This window comes from Parasteatoda tepidariorum, chromosome 4 (genome assembly GCF_982258835.1).
Source record: "Parasteatoda tepidariorum strain Cologne lab strain chromosome 4, Ptep-v5.0, whole genome shotgun sequence".
NCBI classification, from domain to species: Eukaryota; Metazoa; Arthropoda; class Arachnida; order Araneae; family Theridiidae; genus Parasteatoda; species Parasteatoda tepidariorum.
This window is the reverse complement of record NC_141758.1, coordinates 99,955,276-99,976,734: the sequence shown is the minus strand read 5'-3', so window position 1 is coordinate 99,976,734 and position 21,459 is coordinate 99,955,276. Positions and strand designations below refer to the sequence as shown.

Here is a 21,459-nt window from a genome sequence, read left to right as displayed (position 1 = left end):
TAACCTGATTAGTATATATATTTATTTATATTTCTAACCGTCGTTGAACAGCCAACCCAGTTTTTGGGTTTGCGACTACTAATCTTCAACTCCGTAGCCTTTTAATTTCAAACCCGATCCAGAAGACAAGGGAACTCCTGGACCAACTATTGGGAGAAATTTGCCTTCTTGGAGGACTTCTGGGTGAAACTAACCCGTATTTGCATTTCATAGAGAGGAATACAACAAAACTTTCCACTGTTAGCCTGACGATGATAGGACTCTAACCCATAATCCGTCTACCACTAAGGATATTTTACGTCAGCCCTGTGGTCGGTGCAAGCCTGATGCGGAATTCGTATCAACCAGTCATCGCTAGGATTCGAAACCAGTTCACCTAATTGGAAGGAGAACGCTCTATCCCCTGAGCCATCATAGGCTAATAAATTAATTCAAGTGATACTACAAAAACCAGATATCTCTAAATAAACGTACCAGGTTTTCGTCGAGTTTGTGTTATTTTCGATTTTAGCTCATTACGTCACATCTCGGGGCTCAACTAGGTTAGTATATATAATAACGACCGAGCAGCGATGGCACAGGAGACAGAGTACTTGCCTCCCAATGAGGTGATGAAGGTTCGAATTCTACGATGGCCAGTTGATTCAAATTCTGCTTCCGGCTCACATTGACAAAGGTACTGACGTATAAATATCCTCAGTGGCAAACAAATTATGAGTTCGAATCCCCATGCCACCAAGCTAACCGAGGGAGGTTTTCGTGATATTCCTCTCAGTATAAGTAATTGAGAGTTAATTCCAACAGAAAGTCTTTCACGATGTCAAAAGTTTGCCTCAATGTTTGTTCCAGGCCTTCCCCAGTCTCCAGAGTTGGGTCCAGAATTGCAAGGATTTCTTATTTAAGGTTAAATGTTATTGCCTGATACCCAGTAAATAATAATACATTACAAACATTCCGAAAATTCGAGGAAGTAAATGTCGATATTTATTGTTGATATTCACTAATTTCGGCGTTACAACGTGACATACGTCTCCAATGAATGAAGAGAAGTTTTGAAAGTGAGATTTTTTTTCTTCCCTTCCTGCCTTTTTTTAAAGTGTTGAAAATTTCGAAGAATACTTTTTGTTTGGAAACTTTTACTTGACATCCAAATCATGTGATTCATCATTTTCCTACCGCGTGTCGAGTAATGCACTTTCTCGATTTTTCGTTTCCCTTCCATCAAAATACAAGTCATTTCCGGTTAAGACCACCAAATAGAATTGGAATTTTTAAATAAGCATTATGTTTGTAGAATGAATGATTTTTCCAAGTACAACTTGTCGGTGATTTTATTTTATTTAGAACATAGTTTTTTTTTAAAAAAAAAATGAGTGCGTTAAAGAAAGTTGCGATTAAGAAAATGAACAGAGCTCGAAATGCTCATACTAGGAAATAGCTTGAATTATACTTCATTTTAATTTCTCAATGTATCTATATTTTAAAAACGATCTTTGTCCATTTTCTTAAAGATTTAGATCCAAAGTAAGATTAATTTTTCGTTCGAAATAAATGTAATAACACTATTTTACTAGGCCAGGAGTTTCCGGTTGGTAGGGCTTTGGAGCTATGCTATGTATTTATGTGTGTGTAAAGTGAGTAAAATTTCACCAAATAAAAATAAATATTTAGATAATTTATATTTTGTTATTAACTTTCAAAACCCAATTTTCGATAAGTTTAAATTTAATAATATTTTCGAAAATTTAAAAAATTTGTTTCCATTAAAAGATTTTGACATAATTGAAGGTTATAAATATAATAAAAATCTTGGAAGAACCATTTTTAATAATAATAATATTAACCATCATTAATTATAACGATTTAATTATAATGAAAGCAAAAAATTAGTAAAAATTAATAAATCCGATATGTGAAGAAGAGAAATATTTTGAGCTTGTTGATAAACATCCTAAACATATCATTGTTGGTAATTTCTTAGTACTATGAAAGACACAACATTTACCATATATCAGTTAATAAAATTCTAAAATACTTTCTTAATGATCTCAATAAGTTTTGTTTAAAGATATCAAGTAGATTCTGTTTACCTTTAGGTATGTTAACAGGATGGAAAAGGGCTGTTTATTATTACTTTAAAAACTTTATTTTTAATAATATAGAAAATTTAAATAACAATAAGAATTCAAAATGGACCGAAATTGATCAATTAATTATGTAACAACAAAAATATTTTGTAATTACCATTAATATTACCATTTGTTTCCGGCTTTTTAATTTTTTTAAAATCATTATTTTTAATTATTTTCCTTCTTATCTTTTCATAAATATTTCTTATATTTTTTCCTTGCTTTCTCTACATTTTTAACTTATAATATATATATATATATATATATATATATATATATATATATATATTTTTTACCTTTTCGGATTTGGTCAAAACTAAATATTCCTTTTTAAAAAAAAATGTGAAAACTTATATATTACCCAAACGAACGGACAGTTAACACTTAACAAAATTTGTGAGACTCCCTTATTACGATAGGCCAAATGTTTAATCAGTTAAGTTTTTTATCCTTGATACTGATTTACCATATGCTTTAGTAGGGTTGTAGACTTGCAGGGATTTTTGTTTGTTTATTCATTGTGTCGGGCCAGTTGTTATTCTATTTGGTAAGAGACTGATCATCTCTGCTAATTCTAAAAGTGACAACTTATCTTTGCACATTAAACAGCAAAATTCTCAAAATGTTAAGGTTAAAAATGGTGAAAAAGATGTTTCAGAAAAAGTAAACATCGAAAAAAGAAAAGAATGATGCTTCAAAAAAATAAGCATCGAAAAAATGAATGTTAAGGATGTTTCAGTAAAAGTAAACATCAAAAAATAGAAAGAAAGAATGTCAAAAAAGTTCAAATGATTCGAAGATAGATCTAGGTAATGGATGCGTTCATTATCAGGTTAATATCGACGAAAAAATATGTAAAGGGTAACAATAACAAAAACAAAAAATAAAAGGAAAAATAGGAAAAAGAAAGAATGACCAAGAAACTGATTACAAAAACAAAATAACTAAAAAGAAATTTAAGTAAACAAAATTTTGAAAAAGTACATGTATCAAAGCATAGGAAATATCAAACCACAAATGTTGAAATTAAATTCTGAATAAATGACACTTGTTGTCCAGTTCATTTGCATAAAAATTTTGTATATTTTTGTGTGAAAAGTTTTTGAAAATTTTAGTAGAATATTTATATTTCATCAAGTAAATAATCATTTAAACACACAGAATCTTAAATTCTGAATAAATGACACTTGTTGTCCAGTTCATTTGCATAAAAATTTTGTGTGAAAATTTTTTGAAAATTTTAGTAGATTAGTTATATAAATGTTTAATTTTTCTTTCTGTTTAGTTACTAAATAGATAAATTGCATAATCATGTTTTTCATATTTTTGTCATTGTAAGTAATATTTTTTCTTCTCATAATTAAAAAGATGTTGTTTGTAGTAGGGAAAAAGAAGCACTCGTACCAACCTAAAAATTTTAAATTTAAAGTTTTCTAAATTTTTTTATTTTGGCTCACCAAAAATTTCTTTTGGGGGGGATGTAATACAAAAAGTAAATACTTTTGTATTAATAAAAGAATTAAATCTCTTTCGTTTTCATAAAATGTCTTTGTTAAAGAATAAGCGTAGAGAGATTCTATTTTGGGAATTCAAGGCTGAAAACATACCATTGAAATATAAATAGATTTATATTTCAAAGGGAGAGTTATTTTTAGAATCGTTCCCTTTTTCACTTCCATATAAAGAAGCAGAAATGATTTTCTTTAATGCGTAAGGTTACAAGGAATGTACGACAGTGTGCCTTTTTACCTCAAATCTGTGTTGGTATAAAACGTAAGAACGCATAGTTTTGTGTGTCCTTTCATCATAAGTTGATCCTGATAAGCTGTTCCGGAATTGTCAGGAGTCTTGTCCACTCCCCCTCCTTTGCAGGAGTGGGGACGTGAACTGTTAGCAATACCAGCCTACATTTAAATAAACCTGTTTAAAACGTATGATGGCCTAAGACTGCAATTATTTCAAGCTAAATACAAAACTGATAACAGGGTTGTAGCCCTGTTATTACATATATATATATATATATATATATATATATATATATATATATATATATATATATATATATATATATATATATATAATATTTTTAAAAAATAAAAAAGCCAGAAAACAAAATAATTGAAAGATATAATCTCTTCATCAGCTCCCACGATTATATCCGCAAAAAGAAGTGCTTTCTAATATTGTATCGAAGTATCATTCATTTTCTAAATTTTCTTCGTTTTTCTTTTTTTTATTCTTTTTGTCTTTATTGTGCTATATACATAGATATATATAAACTTAAAATATATTAGAAAAACTTACATTTCATTTAAAATTTAAATGAAAGAAATGAAAACAAAATATTAGGATAAAATAGGATTTCCTTACATTCTGGGGAACTTACTTGACTGTGCTTTCATTATTGGTTCTTTATATCGGATCGAAGTTTTCCTCAAGGGTTGAATAATTTCAAGCACACACTAAACTAATATGCTAAAAAGAAACTGGAGAAAATAAATGAAAGCTTATGCTTAAATAATTGATAACGTTTAATTGAAAAATTTATAGTAATTTTTAACATTTCTTTTGATAAGGTTTATACAAATTTGTTCACATCTGACTTCGAAAATTTTTTTATTTTAACTATAATACACAAATAACAATTAACTAAGATGTAGTTTGTCAAAGGTAATAAAAAAAATGCTTTATTAAATACAATCAAAATGGTTTAGCCTTTACTGCAGTTATTAAAATAACAGCTATAAGTCGCACTCTTTATGAATGATAATCGTAATTTCATACTTTTTTTTTCTCTATGAATAAATAATTCAAGTTTATAATTTCAGGCAATTGAACACGCGTTGCAGTTTGCTATTTTTGATAATTGAACTCTTATTACAGTGGGTATTAATAGATAATTAAACATTTATTGTAATTTTCCATTTTTGGACAACTGAGCACAGGTTAAAGTTGGCACCTTTAAGTAATTGAACACTTATTGCAGTAAACAATTTTAAATAATTAGGCAGCGATACAATTTGTCTACTTAGGTGGGAAAAAAATAATTTTGATTGCATATGAATTCAGTAATTTTGAGTTATCAAAGTAATAGTTTAATTATGCAACTTTTAATTTAAAAAAATCTGATCTAATACTACTCTTAAATGCAGTTTTTTGACTTATTTAACTCAAAATTAATATTTGAAATTAAGTGTTTAATTCAATTATCTAAACTGAGAAACTTCAATTATTTAAAAAAAAATATTATAAAATTAGGACTGTTAATCGTTAAAAACTTTTTATGAAAGCTTCTAAAAGTTAAAAAAAAAGTTTTATTTCCTTATGTAAGAGCTTATTAAAATAATTTTGATTTAGAAAATGCTCCAGTATTATTCATAATAAATAAACAGCATTTCAAACGATTCATAAAATAATCAATGCACATAGATAAAAAACATTGTTTAATTAATCTGGTTTGGGAAGAAAAATTAAGAAAAAATTTTATGATTGTATTACAGTTGCAGTATATAATTACTATAAACACATTGAAGTGACAGAAACGAAACTTAACAATGAAATATTGCACAAAATAATTATGAAAAATTTCTTGCAAAGAAACATCATTTTATTTTATAATTTATTAAAATCCATTTCTATCCATAAAAACAATAAATACTGATTATGGCAACAATGAATACATTTATAAAATATTCACAACAAAATAACATGTTCATAGTTTTCACCATTTTACACATTGTCAGAATGAATCTTCTAGTGGTAAAAAGTAACGCTTAAATGTTTAAATCTCGGAGAAAAAATTGTGATTTAAACTTTCTCATCATAAACCATGTGAAATATTTAAAATTTGCCTTCATGGGCAGATAGTTATGTAGTCAACTTCCCAAATGCAAGCGAAATAAAAAATTATTTCTATTAAAGAAAAAAAATTATTTTATTGTTTCACAAAAAAAAAATCTCTTTCATTTAAAAAAAGAAATCTCAAAACATATTTGAAAGTTGACATGTATGGCATGCAATGATTTTTTGTTAAAATTAAAGGGAAGGTATATTTTTTTCATAATATCTCATATTTATTTTCAATTAATTATTTTCCATGCATTCATACTTTTGGTGAAGTAAAATTATTAAGTTATTTTCCTTCTAATAAATTATTTTTAAAGTATTTTCTTTAAAAAATGTATGATTTACTATATTTTTACAACAGATTTAAACAAGAAAACACGATACTTATTATTGTCATAAATGATCACAAAATTCCTGGCATAAATATTCATGCCAATTTGTATTGTGAAGTAAAAATCAAATTCATTCTGTCAAAAATTTTGCACTTTTGAATTTAAGATCAACACAACTATAATAAAAATTACTACAAATGATCACTACTTTAAACAGTACGTTATAAAAAAAAAACTTCAATGTCTAATTTTTGTATAAAACAAAAATCTTGTTTAGAAAACTCACAAATTTTAATCAATTTATTTCATAATATATGGACAATAATATTTTTTAGTAATTTCGTTTGTTTGCATAATTTAAAATATAAATGTCTAAAGAATCATAATGACAGAAAATAATGAAGAATTATTGATCATAACCTAATGCCATTTCAATATCATTGCATAATGTCATATCATTTCACTTTAAACGTAATATCTAAAGAATCACAATGAGAGAAAATAATGAAGAATTATTAATCATAACCTAATGACACTTCACTGTCATTTCATAATGCGTTTAAAATAAATAGCAAACCATAAAAATAAAAAAAACTTCTTAAACAAATTTAATATAGTTAGATTCAGTCATATTAAGAAAAAACAACAACAATCATAACAAAAACAGAATTTTGAGACTAGAAATACTCATAAATATATGATATATGCTAGGGTGTTCTTTAAGGACAACTCTTGATATGTATTTTTTGAATCCTTGTCTAAAAAAAATACGAATTGAGGAATGTAAATTAATATTTAAGCGAAGAAAAAAACAAAATAATATGAATCACAACTGAGGAAAACGAGGCATCAAAACATGTTTGATTTCTGGAGGAAACAAAGAAATTAAACTCATATTTGTGTTCCGCCTTCCTCAGAAAGGATTCGTTAGATTGCGATGGCTTCTTTATTTGAATATTAATTAATGGTCCCCAAAGTGCGTTTTGTTCTAATTTTGACAAGGATTCTAAGAATAAAAATTAAGGGTGGTCATTACGTAAAACCCAATATATTATATTTTGAATACATTAAGAAAATAAATATTGATGAAATTAAAAATCTCAAAATCGCACATTTTGATTTTTGATATTTTACTACGTATAATATTTCGACGAAATTCAAAGGTCGTCTCTAATGATTAATGGTAGAAATTAGCTAAAAATGTTTTATCGCCATCCTAGTAAAACACTTCGGAAAAAAAAAATTTTTTTTTCATAAAAATATTTATATAAAAAAGCACATTCTAAAGTTGGGCTTCAGAATACTGAATTAATGTGCAATGGAAAGTTAAAATAAGAGAAAATCCAAATTAAGAAATTGTTATTTGATATTTTAATAAGCGTCAAACATATTTCTGTCAAAAATCACATCTTTTAATTTTTACTTCACAATACAATTCAGACTCTAATGTCTCTAAAACAGTTTTAATCTTTATTCCAATATGGCAGTTGAAATATTTTTAGACTTTTTGAAAAACATTTTTGTGCTGTTTTTCTTTATTTTACTATTTGTTTCTTTTAGCGCTTTCTCACAAACCTGTACATTTTAATATAAAAAGTAAATTTTCTCTAAAACTACAGTTACAATAATTCTGAATTTTCAAAATAAATTAAATTGGGATATTTTTTTCAAATTTCTTTTTTAAGTTACCAAAGATTTTTGAAGTTAAACTTCTAATGCGACTTCCAACAAGGTTGCGTTAAACGTTTAACGCTACCACGGCAACGAGCGGCCTGTGATCCTTGCCGGAGATTTTAATGTGAATTTCTCGTTGCCTGAAGCTGAAACATTATTAACCTTCCTTTAAGACAAATTTGGATTGGAAATTATAAATGGTAGGAATGATCCAACAACCAAAGGGGGAACTAACATTGATGCAGTTTTTGCGAGAAATATTGAAAAAATAGAACTCAAACATTTCGTATCTTACTTTAGTTATCACAATTCCATTGTAAATGTTATAGATCTGGGTATTTCTCCACTCGAAACTGATAGTTAAAAGATGCGATCAATTGTGAATTGTAAGCATTGTTAATAAAGTTTGTCTTAAAGGAACAATATGATTGCACTAATAATCAATTTCTACCCCTTCCTATTTTTATTTCCACATTACGAAGTTTCACTTCTTCCGCGCGGAGGGACTCCACGCACTATTTTTTTTTCTCCCCTCAATATGAATAAATTGTTTTCTTAAATTTAAAAAAGACACGAATTGCAATAAAAATTCTCAATATTATGTTAAATAACTCAATAAAAGATTAATTATGATTAGTTGTGAACCATTTGTTTAAAAAGACTGCCAGGGTTTTTAACAATTTGTACCCTAACAGTAAACTTTTTTCAGTTTTATTTCTACATTATAAAAATATTAACATATAACAAAAAAAATAACATTACGAGAAGAACAATGACATCCAAGTATCGAACACTAACTTTATAGTAAAAACTGCATAGCATATACAATAATCTACAAATAACAATGAAGTAGCGTAAAATAAAAAAACGAATGATTCTTCGTACCATTCAAACAGTTCAACAAAAAAGTAATGTATCTTATATTTAAAACATTCAAATAATCCTATTTTCCTATCTGGAAGTTCATTATTCATTTCCACGAATAATAAAATTCCAAATAGGAATAAAAAAATAACAGCTATCTAATTAATGTACAATCAAGCAATAGAGTAGAATGTCGATCACGTATTGCATCAACTTGAGTAGTGATCAAGGAGAAAATAAATAGGGATACGTGGCATATGATCCAAAATTAATTTGGAATAAAATAAATAACAAGTAACCATTAAATAGCGATGGCTTTTTTTCAAAGAGCTACAGTTTAACCCCGCTATAATGGATATCGTAAATACTCGGTTTTAGAGAACATTTTTAGTTGTCCAAACAGTTATTTAACTTATGTTATCCCACATGCTTATAATCGACTAAGTAACTCGCTTATAGTGGACTCAAATTTCCTTTTTGCAGGTAATTAAATAAATGTAGTAAAATTTTTATTCAATAAATTAAAAAAAACATAGCACAACAGTCAACGATAAAAGGGTATTCTTCGAAAATGAAGATAAGATAAGAAATCTGAAAAATTTAAACAAAAAAAAATCATTATATGTATGAAATTAACTCCTTCGTTATACGGAGATTCGTTATAGGGATTCGTTATATGGAAATTCGTTATGTAAAAATTCGTTATATGGAGATTATTTCGAAAGTTATTTAACGTTTCGAATAAAAATATTGCCATAGAAAGAAATTCTAAGCAAGAAAAAATTTCAAATCTTACATCGGATGTTTCGCAACGACTGCAATTGATTCTTAGAATGCTTATCAGATATTAAGTAAAAAAAAAAAGAAGAAAAAAAATTGGGTGTCTGAAATTAAATGTTTATGCAATGAAAAAAGCAAATAAAGCTGTTGAAATTCTGTTTAAAAACCGGAAATATAACGCAAAACCTTAAAGGTGTTTCAAATAAACACTGTTTTTTTCTAGCAAAAAAGCAAGATTTTTCTATTCCTACTTATTCAGTGGTAAATTTCAAGAGCATTTTTTTTCACCTTTGGCATAAATGTGCAACCTCTAGTGTGTATTCATAGTTTTTGTCTTCCATTTTTATAAAAGATTCTGAATATGTACAGTTAAGACGGACATAACGGAGCAACCTGTATTTTTTATTTATTTATTTTTTAATCAAAGACACACTCAGCGTCCTCTAGGAAACAGTTTGCTGAATAATCCACAGTTAAATTTCATCAAAACCTCCTTCTTTGTTAGATCATTAGAAATTTTTTAATAAAATGAATTTTCTAATCCGTTTTTTCCCCCCACCTTCCCAGAGTTTTACTAAGCGATTAATTTTTCAAAAAAGATATATCCCAATAACACTTTCGCGCGTTATCTTGCAAGTTGCTTTTTTCACTCTACGAAAAAACCACAAAAAAACAGCCATTTTTTTGAAAAAATTTCAATTTCAAAAACGCACTACTATTTTATTCACCCAAAATACATTCAAATAATAAAAAACGTTCAATAGAAGTTAAAATGAATTTCATGCATAGAAATAGTAAATAAAACGACTAGAATCATGCAATAAATATTAATCAAAGAATAAATATTAGTGAGTGAAAATTAATCAGTCATTTTTTATACTTTATTTTCAAAATAAAAAAAGTCATTGTAATTTGCATGATCGACACTCTACTGTATTTCAATTTCGCGACAAATATATGAACAGTTATTTTAAATTTGAGCATCAACTCTCCTCTTTCTATTCAAGAAGCAAGTAGTCAACTGTGCAAAAATCACCGGTTATTTTGAAATATTTACAAACATTCATTCTTATTTGACATTTACGCACAGAGAGAGCCATAAGCAAACACACGGAAAAACTTTTTTTTAATCAGGTTTTGATTCTTGAGTTTTTTTTCTTCTTTTTTTTCCAACTTCATATTTCCGAAGTGTAAAAAAAAAATGTTAGCGAATCGACTATAAGACAAATGAACCAATTTACAGTCTCTGACCAACTTATTAGACGCACTATAAGAGTCTATGTAAAATCTTAAATTATCAGGTGATGCTATGCAGTTTTATTGCTTTTACGCGACTGAAACCGGTTTGCACTAGTTAACGTTCGTATATCAATTAATAAAAGTAAACGATATATAATATAAATTCGACGATTGGATAAATTAGACGATATATTATATAAATATAGAATATTTATTATATTAGGTATTTCATTGGTATATTATAATAAATAGGCTAATTTACTCGAAGCACTGTAATTTTGTAATAATTGCATGTTTTGCACGTGTTTATAGGCAATACTTTGATACTTAAACATGCATGTAATGGGTTTTTATTCAGGAGATTTTTCATGTACTGCCTATTTGTGTTTATGTTTAACGTATTGCAATGCAATGTTAACCAATTAACACACGAACGTAAGCAAGTGCAAACCGGTTTCAGCCGCGTAAAAACAACAAAGCTGTATAGTATTACCTGATAATTCAGTTTTTAAATAGAATTTTACAGTGCGTCTAATAATTTGGCCCTGGGACTGTAAGTGGGAAAGAATTGATTGATTGAATCGAAAAATATCACTTAAATGATAACAATTTTGTAAATAAATGAATCACAAAGTATCAGATAACTGACATCGTAAAACTTAACTTAAATGACATCAATTAATGACAAAAATTTTGTAATTGAAATGAATGAATCGTAAAATATCTTTGAAAAAATCTTTGGCGTAGTGACTAGAAATGAGCAAGGATTCAAATCACTGAATTGATTCAAATCATTAACGGTTCGGATTCGAATCGGTTTATATTCGAATACCGAACCGAATTCAAAGTATCACACCGAATTCGATTTCCGAATTCATGAACTGTATCAGTTGATTCGAACAATATTCCATATCAGTTGATTTAATGATTAGATTAAAAAAAAACTTCCTTTTTTTTTATCTGAGTAGATTTAAATTGAAATGAATTATGGCATCTTTAATATGAAATTTACTTTTGTTTTGAATTGAAGGTGTACTCCAAAAAGCTAAAACAAACTTTCCCAAAACAGTAGAACATTAATCTATCAGATTCAAATGAGCTGATTTTTTATATTTTATAACCGCTGAAAAGCCGACCCAATTTTCGGGTTTATGACCACTAATGTTTAACTACGTAGCCTTGCAATTTTTAATACAATCCAGAAGACAAGGGAACTCCTGGATCAAGTATTGGAAGAAATTTTACCTTCGTGGAGGACTTTTTGATGTAACTAACCCGCATTTGCGTTACATGGAGAGGAAGACCACGAAAATCTCCTCGACCAGCAATCTTTGGGATTCGAACCCGAGTCACCTAATTGAAAGGTGAACACTCTATCCTCTGAGCCATCGCCACCCAACCAGGTTACTAAATATAATAATCACCGACCCGCGATGGGTCAGAAGACAGAGCACTTGCCTCCCAATGAGGTGACCAAGGTTCGAATTCTACGATCGCCAGTCGATTCAAATTCTGCTGCCGGCTCACACAACTGATTTGTATCAATAAGGGATTTGAATCAGTGATCCGATTCACTTAAAAGAATTGATTCTATTGATTCGAATCCTTTCCATAATTCGTTTTACCCTAACTCAAAAGAGTGACGTCATTATGGCTCTCTCCTCATTTAATTGAAAGAATGTAAAGAGGTAGTTACTACTAAAGATATCTATAAAAAGATTGAAACGACACGCAACATTCTAATTAAAATTATTTGTTTAATTCCATAAAGTTAGCAGTCCATATTTTTCCTGCGAGTTTCAAGACAGTTCATGGAATGTAGTTGTGGAATGGCGACCATTTTTTGTAGTTTTGAGCCAAACATGCACTGCTGAAAACTTCGGTAGATGATTTAGTTGGCGACAAGAAATCCCAACTCTGGCGTGCTCGTAATCGCTAAAATTGCGAGTTTCGCGAGTTCATTTCGCTTATTGAAGAGTGTTTGAATATATTATACCATAATATCGAGTAGATTTGGTGTAATTTAAATGATGCTCCAAGAAAAAACATATCATTATACAATTTGAACAGACAGAACGAAAACATGGTTCAACTTAACACATTGCTTATTTGGAAATGTTCAAAGTTTAACTGATTTTTCTGAGAGTAATTTTTCATTAGTCGTATCAGAATGTAGCATATAAGACTTATAGATTGTTGTTCATTTGTTAAATTGAAAAGTTGGTAACCTAAAATCTCTCATTGCCATGTTTAATCTTTTTTAATGAGGATACGAAAATTTTGATGAAACTTTATTATTATTATTTTTTTAAATGGTATGCAGCCTGTTCGTTCGCTTTGCCTTTCTCATTCCCCCCTGAAAGTCTATATTGCCCCTCCCCTCTAAAAAAAATAATGCTATAATTAGTCCACTTTCTAAATTGATCATTTACAAACTCTATTAAACAATATAAAATAATAAATATAATGTCGACCACAATTTGTATGATAGTGGAAAATACCGAAATGCATTCTAAATTTATTAAATTAAAATTTTTTAAGAATTATTCGTTCTCCTAGATTTATATGAAAAAGAAGAAAATGTTGAAGTAAATTCTAAACGTAACGGAATGTCTACGCAACAGAATTTGTTAATAATTATAACAAAATGGTCGATTTTCTGGATTTAAACTGTTTTAACTGTACTTGAAGCATTTTTTTAAAATTTAGTGATCCTGAATATGTGGCATAAAAAGAAGAAATTATTGAGATGTAATTTTACTCTTTAGCTAAAAATTACTCTCCTAACTTACTGTTTTTTTATTTATTTTTTAAACTAAATGTTTTACTGGGAATAATTCTCAAATAAATTATTACACTTTAATATTTTTATTCCATCGGTCTCCCTGTGGATAATTTTGAATTTCTGAATGTGACAGCTTTAGTGTGCTTAAATGTAAATGTATGTGACAAGTGCGGTATAAGTGTCACACCCTCTGAAAAAAAAAGGAGAAATTTGTGAAAAATATTGAAAAAATGTGATACATTTTACGAACAACCTCTTAGAGAATAATTTTCTTATACTTTTTGAAAGTAATGTGAGCCAAAAAAAAAAAAAACTCTAAATAACTTTTGATCTAATGATCGGATTTTCACGTTCTTGGTCTTAATCTTAATGGTTTGAAGGGGTGACTTCAAATAAGCTGATTAATAGGTGCATGCGATATTTTTAGTTACGAAATCAGACACAAAATCGTCCTTTCTCTGAATAAACATACTTTTGTTTTAACGGATTCGGATTTCTGACCACCAAAATGTAGGGGGGCAGTCAATCTGAGAAATACTGTCCCTCTAGTTTGGACAGGAGAGCGATCCGAAGTTTTGACCCCTCAATGATAATTTTACTTTTTGCATATTTCGCTATATCTCAAGAACTTTTTAAGCGAATTGAAAGATTTTTTGCACTGAATTATAAAACTCGTTTATCCAAAGGAAATTCCATGCAAAAAAAACTTTTAGTAGGTATTTATTATTTTTTATTATTTTATTTAATATTAGTCTAAAAACTTTTTAATAGTCAGGTATGCAATTTTTTGCATCATTTAAAAGAATATAATCTTACATGGTAAAATACAAAATTTGAGCAAAATCGGTCGAATAGTACCTTAGAAATCTAATTTTAAAAATGTCACATACTTAAAATTCGATTCCTCAGGAACCAATCGACCGATTTTGCTCAAATTTTGTATTTTGATATCCAAATTTACATTCTTTATAATGATGAAAAAAATTGTTTACCTTACAATTCAAAATGTCTCCGACCATTATTGAATAAAATAATTAAAACAATAAAATTTACTAAAAATGATTTTTTGCATGGAATTATCTGTGGATAAACGAGTTTTATAATTGTGCGCAAACATTTTTCAACTCGCTTAAAAAGTTCTCGAGATATAGCTACATACGCAGAAAAGTAAAATTAACAATAAGGGGTCCAAACTTTGGAGCGCTCTCTTGTCCAAACTATTGGAACCATATTTCCGAGGTTGCGGCTACCCCCTATATTTCAGTGATCAGAAATCCGAATCCGTCAAAAAAAAAAAAAAGGCATGTTTATTCAGAGAAAGTGCGTTTTTTGTCTGACTTCGTAACTTAAACTATCATTCGTACATATTAATTATCATATGAAGTGTAAAATCCTTGTTTAATTACTGTGTTTAAATTTCATTAATATTCTAAATTTCAAATCGGATCTAAAAATAAATCGGATTTTCCCATATTAGAACTTAATTTTAATGGTCTGAGGTTACAAATATCATTTTTTTAAAAATTTAATCTCTCTGGAACTTTTTGACTGATGTAGATCAAATTTAATGATTTTCCATATTAAATTACATTCTTTAAAGTGATGTAAAATCTGTATACCCTGAGGTTCAAATTTTTTTGACTATCATTAAATGAAATAATACATTTTTATAGAAAATAATTCTTTACCTTGAATTATCTTTAGATAAACGAATTTTATAATTCGATGCAAAAATTTTTCAATTCCTTCAAACGTCTCGAGGTATGGCAGAATAAGTAAAAAGTAAAACTATTACCATTAACGATCCAAAATCAGGACGGGTTTCCTCTTCGAGCGATTAGGACTATTTACTTCCCAGTTTGCCAGATTTTGCTCCCATATATACATATATATTGGGGGTCAGAAATCTGTCAAAAGAAGGTATGTTCATTCAGAGAAAATATGTTTTTGTGTTTGATTTCTTATATCTTCTGCGCCGGCTAATCAGCGTATTTGAGGATCAAGCCAATACGATTGAGTGAAAATTTGGTCATTAGATCAAAAGTTATTCAGTGTGTTTATTTATTTGTTTTTTAGCACAGTACATCTCCTTAGAACATAATAATAAGAGAAATGCCACGCCAGAGAAATTAAATAGAATTGGCAAAAATTTTTTTGAAATCATCAAAGGATTGGTTTGAAATTTTCAGTATAGGTTTATATTGTTAAAAACGATTTTATACAAAATTCCAAAAAGATATTTTAAAATTTAAGAAACTTAAATTTAGCATTTATATTGTTTCTTTTTTTATATATTATTCCTGGCGTCTGAAGTTTTGTTAAAATGACATAACTCTTTCAAAATATTATATATTAGGTGACATAAAAAAATTATTGGGGGAATTTTTTCTATTTTTTACTATAAAAACAAATAACAGTAAAAAAATTAGCATTTAAAAAAAAAATTTCTCAAAAATTAAAAAAACTAGCATTGTTAAGAAAAAAAAAATCATTAGATCGCAATAAAATATCAATAATAATTTAATATTACTAACTAAATTGAAAAAAATTTCCAAAAAAGTGTTAATAACATTTATAACTATATAGTATCAAATTTTCAGCTCAATGGAATAAAATTTCATTTCCCCAGAACAGCTCGAAATTCGTAAATTTGTCAAAAAGGACATTTTAAGAAAAATGGCTTTTTCCAGTTTTTTGTTCCAAATTCTACTCTTGAACAAATATTTCATTTTTTTAAACATAAATAACTATAAATATGATGTTATGAATTAATTAAATGTTTTTAAATTTAAATAAAATTAGCACAATTTTCAAGAACAAGCAAAAACATACTTGGGTATACAGCTAGCGGCAGACAAGAAAATCTAAATAAAGGTGCGTGCTTAGAACAAAAATTTCCATACCTTCGTCAATTTTTCTAAGATTCAAAGAGTCTTTGTTTCAAAATGTTCAGTCAAATAGCTATATTTCAAAAATATAAAAAGTAGAAAATCGATTTTTCGACGTTCATTTGAAAGTCCCTTGCTTTAAAACGTTTTTTTTTTTTTTTTAAATGAATGATGCCTTTACTAAAAAAACAAAAAAAAAGAAACACTGGAGCAGAACAGTATTCCAATCACAAAGTTTGGTTCCAAATTTGAATTTTTATTTTATTTAAGACAAGTTGCAAAAGAAAAAGAAAATTAAAAGTGAGTTAGTTTATTATAATGCGCCTTAATATTTTTTTAATAATAAGCTTTGATTACATGAATTATAATTCTGAAATTATTATTATTATGTACTTTTGCACTTTGCGGGTATATACTGCTTTGCGGATCATGTTAAAAGTCCCAGATTTTATTTATTTGTTATTTGAATAGATGTAAGCTGTAAGCTAGATTTTATTTATTTGTTATTTGAGTATATGTAAGTTGTAAGTTAGAATTTGCATTATCGTTTGGAACGGTTATATTAAAGAACAAATTTTTGAGTAAAATAAAAGTGTTATGTTTCTTGTTTTTCGTAAAATGGGGTAAGAGTAATTTTATTTTAGTTAAATAGTAGTTTTTTAGTAGTGAACGACAGAATATTGCACTTTCTGATACTACTTTTAAACTTCTGATTGTGATTTTATATAAATACTGGAAGAAATTATCCATTTTTTTAAAAACTTCATTCAGTTTAGAATTTATTCTAACATTTTCTTTTTTTCATACAAACCTTACTAAGTTACGAGAATGAATAATTCTTAAAAAAGTTTAATTTATTAAATTTAGAATTCATTTCGGTATTTTCCACTATCATACAAATATTCATAAGCTGCGAAAATAAGTAATTCTCTTAAACGCAACTTATGAACATTTTTGCAACTTATTCTCATTTCAGTTTTTCTCATTTCATAGGTAATTCTCATTTCAGTTTTTTTCATTATTACATACAAATGTTACGAGAATTATTACTACTAGTAGAACATTGGTTGCATTAGATAGGCTATGCTGGGTTTGAGGTTACAATCATTGAAATTCATTGATGATAATACATTCAATTGTGATCGGCCTTTTATTTAAAAACTACTTTATTTTGCTCTATGGAGTTTGTAAATGCTTAATTCAGAACAGTTACTCTCCCAACATATTTGGTAAAAACAATCAAACATACAATTAATTACATTCTTTCACTTGGTTGCTAAGGAAAAAGTTAAATCAGTAATCAATATATTCCCTAACATATATCACGTTTAGAAAGAGAGAAATAGAAGTTTTTAATTAAAAGTGGAAATATTAAGTTGAGTTTGCTATTTTATGTTAGTTAATTATTGAATGCTTGATGTATCTTTTTAAAATTATTTTTTTTGCAATTTTCTTGTTAATTAACTATGAATTTTTTTTAAAAAAACTCGATATGTTTTACGTTTTTATTTGTTGTTCTTTCTAAAAAGATTCTAAAGAAAAAATTAATTGAAATATTTTGGAGAGATCTCTTGCCAATTTGATTGACGAGGAATAAAAATTTCATCACATTTATTAAAAAGAATTTTTTTTCTCTACTGTAATTTGTGAAAAATCTGTATTTTAATATTTATAATTTTAAAATCAATCGTTTTTAATGTAAGATAATATCAAAAAAATTGTCATATTTTTCCAAAAAAAAATTACTATTGTAAATTTTTAAAATATAATAATGAAATCATTAAAAAAAATTTTTTTTTGTGTATATTTATTTGAAATGTCAAGTCTAAAGAACTACTAATTTCAGTTGAAACTATTATTTTTTTAAATATTTTTTTGACGATCTCCATTTATTTCAAATAATTTAAATTTCTAGAACTTCAAAAATTATTTAAAATAAATAAACATCTTTTACCATCTTTGGATCTTTCGATTTTAATCTTCTCTATGACAATCGACATACCTTTTCGTCAGCCTGTCACAAAACCGACCAGCTTTAACCAAAATAATTTTTTAATTCAGTATATTTAAAACCCTTTAAAAAATAATATATAATTTTTTAGTGACGTACATTAATAACCAATGTGCTGCGGGCAATGAGAATTTCAATTTTAAGATCAAAGTTTTTAATAATCGTGAAAACATATTTCCTAGCCACTTTTGTATTAAACTTTTAAAAAATTCCAATTAGTTTTTCAGTCAAACTTGGATACTTTCCGGGCAATGCTCTTTTAATTTAATAAATGTAACAACCATTGTTTAATGTTAAAGGTCACTTTCTTAGAATCCGCATTCTGAACAAGTTATAGCCTGTAATTGCAACTCGCATGTTTTTAGCCATTACATTAATGTCGTTTGAATATTCTATAAAGTTCCTTACCAATAGGTAGTCCATTTGAGCGTCAGAGATAAAATTCCGGAGAACTGGGATTACTGGCTGCTCCTACACTGGATACACTTGACATGGACCTTGGGTCTCCTGCACAGTCTCTCAAAGCGTGGAGTTGTTGCCTGTAAAAGTCTCTCTCCTGACAAGCACGTTCCAGTTCTTGTCTTAACCTGGCCATTTCTCCTTGCAGTAGCCTGTTGCGGGACTCGAGCTCGTGTCTTTGTGCGAGTCTTTTGGTGCGACAGTTTTGAGCGTATCCTCTGTTTTTGAGAGTGCGCCGCTTCTGCTTCATCCTCACAACCTCTTCTCTCGGAAATCCGTGCAGCCTCTTGTTCAACTCCCGCACAGTTAAGGATATCAGTTGGTCATCGTCAAGAATGTCTGATCCTCCGCCACGGTGACAGTTTGGGACACTGCCACCCAGAGTTGAAGTCGCAGAGCTGCAGCTGCCACTACTGCTGTTGCTGTTAGTGTTAGCTGCAGTCATTAGGTGATGATGTTCAATGTGATGATTAGGACCTCCTCGCTGCGATGGGGGCACACCTTGAACCTCCGGATAATCCCTCCGCCCACCGCCATTCGCTATAAGCCAAGCTTCCATGTCTGCGGCACATTGAGGGGGACGTAAATCCAGAGGTCCATCTTGATTGCCACTGGCACCACCATATCGAAGGTTCTGCGTCAGCCACAGCATTCCATCGTCCATCAGAGGTCCAGGAGTGTTGCCCGTCGGTACAAACGCTGGAGAGGGTGGCATTCCGTGGCATGGCGGCGTGTCCGGAGGAGTTGCAGCAGCCAGCACAACTGGCTTCCGTGGGCATGAAGATCCCATATTAGAGTTCATACCGTAGACAGGCTGGTGCGGATGATGGTGATGGGGATGGTCATTCATGTGCTGCATATTCATTCCATTGTGAGGGGTGGTACAGGCTCCGAGATTCACCCCCGACGAATACTTAGCTCTGTGCATTTCTTGTTTCACCACTTCTTCTAAGTGCTCCAAATCGAATTCGTGAACGTAGTCTACTCCAGGAGGATTCTCAGAATTACCTTCCATCATCGCAAAATATGAAGGCGGGCCCGTTGGGTCCGGTTGGGTCCAAACTCCCTCCGTAGTCGACAGAACGGCCTCTCCCGGCTACGTAACGGTAAATGACGGCAGAATGCACTGCCGGAGATCTTCGATGAGGTAGACTGCAGACGAACGGAAGAATCAATATTTGTCTTTTCGAAACATCGCCTTTTAAAAAATTGTCATTAAAATACTATTTCCAAAGAATGCTATCCTTGCTATCTTCTTCTTTCAGTTTTCGTGTTCATCGATTTATAAATTTGGTTAAAATATATCGATTTTTCTCTCTCTTTAATTTCCCACAATAGTCACAAACTGGAAAGCTAATAAGTCAATCATTTCATCATTTATCACTGCTAATCGCATAAAAGATCGGCTGAATTTCATTCGAAAGAAGAGAAAAATCGAATTTTTTTTTTTCCTGACAAAAAATCAGTTCCTTAATTAAGAGTAAAAATTAGAATTTATAACCGATTTTTTTAATATTTTGTTTGTCATTTTTAAGTAGCCTCGTTTCCACTCATAAAAGAGCAAAAGAGAAGAGTGTCAACAATTATTTTAATTTTTAAGGGGGATTTTTTTTCTTCTTTTTTCTGAAGTGTTTCGTCACCTCATCGAAAAATGAGAAAGGCCATTAGAGTTCATTCAATTGTTTTTTCCCCCACCTGTATCATTCAAATTCTTGACCGTCTCCCCTTTCTGCAGAGGGGGGAGAAGAAAGATACAGCAAATTATAATCTCAATTAAGACCCCGACATTGAGGGTTGCTCACTTCATCGAGTTTTTCCCCCTCTTCTCAGGTCGGTCAGATCTCGATTAGATCAGCATCCCCTTCTTCTATAATTCCCCCCACTCAAAGCAGGGAATGAAAAAAAAAAGTTTCCAAAATAAAATCTTCTGAACAGGCAGGCCTAACAGAAGAACAGAATCCTAACCACGAGTACCACAGTCTTAGAAATCATCGTGTGAGAGGGGAGCGAAAACCGCTACGGTTGCAGCTAAAGTCCCGCAGAAGTCAGCATTTTCTGTTCGTTCCTCTCGCTCTCTCACTTGGACGAAAACTTTTGCTGACTCAACTTAGCTCTGGATCCGGGACCGCTTGATATTTATGAAGCGCTTGACGTCACCCCCTCTATTCCAGCCAATAGAATGAATCCGACGTCATACCCTCCCCTTACTTTTGGGTGGGCTTAGTCCCTCTCCCCTTCATTCCGAAAAGGGGGGTGCACAAAAGTTCGTAACGCGCTTTTTGGACGTGACTATAGCGTATGGATGTCGTTTTTTGGAAGAATTATTCCTTCTTTAGATTCCACAAAAATTATTAAACATCTCAGTTCTTAAGGTAATTATTATTTAAATGCTTTCACTGTTTGATACAAAAATTCACTTTATAAACAGAAAAGCGATTTTAACGAATTGTTA

At 29.5% G+C, this 21,459-nt stretch overlaps 1 protein-coding gene across 1 annotated transcript; it reads right to left on the bottom strand.

The window, feature by feature from the left end:
• Positions 1 to 18,868: 18,868 nt before the first annotated feature.
• On the bottom strand, positions 18,869 to 21,229 carry LOC107438789 (transcription factor MafB-like). The gene has a single exon (XM_016051170.4). The coding sequence runs from the start codon at positions 20,023 to 20,025 to the stop codon at positions 18,979 to 18,981; it is 1,047 nt and encodes a 348-aa protein (XP_015906656.1). The 5' UTR covers positions 20,026 to 21,229; the 3' UTR covers positions 18,869 to 18,978.
• Between the last annotated feature and the right edge of the window lie 230 nt (positions 21,230 to 21,459).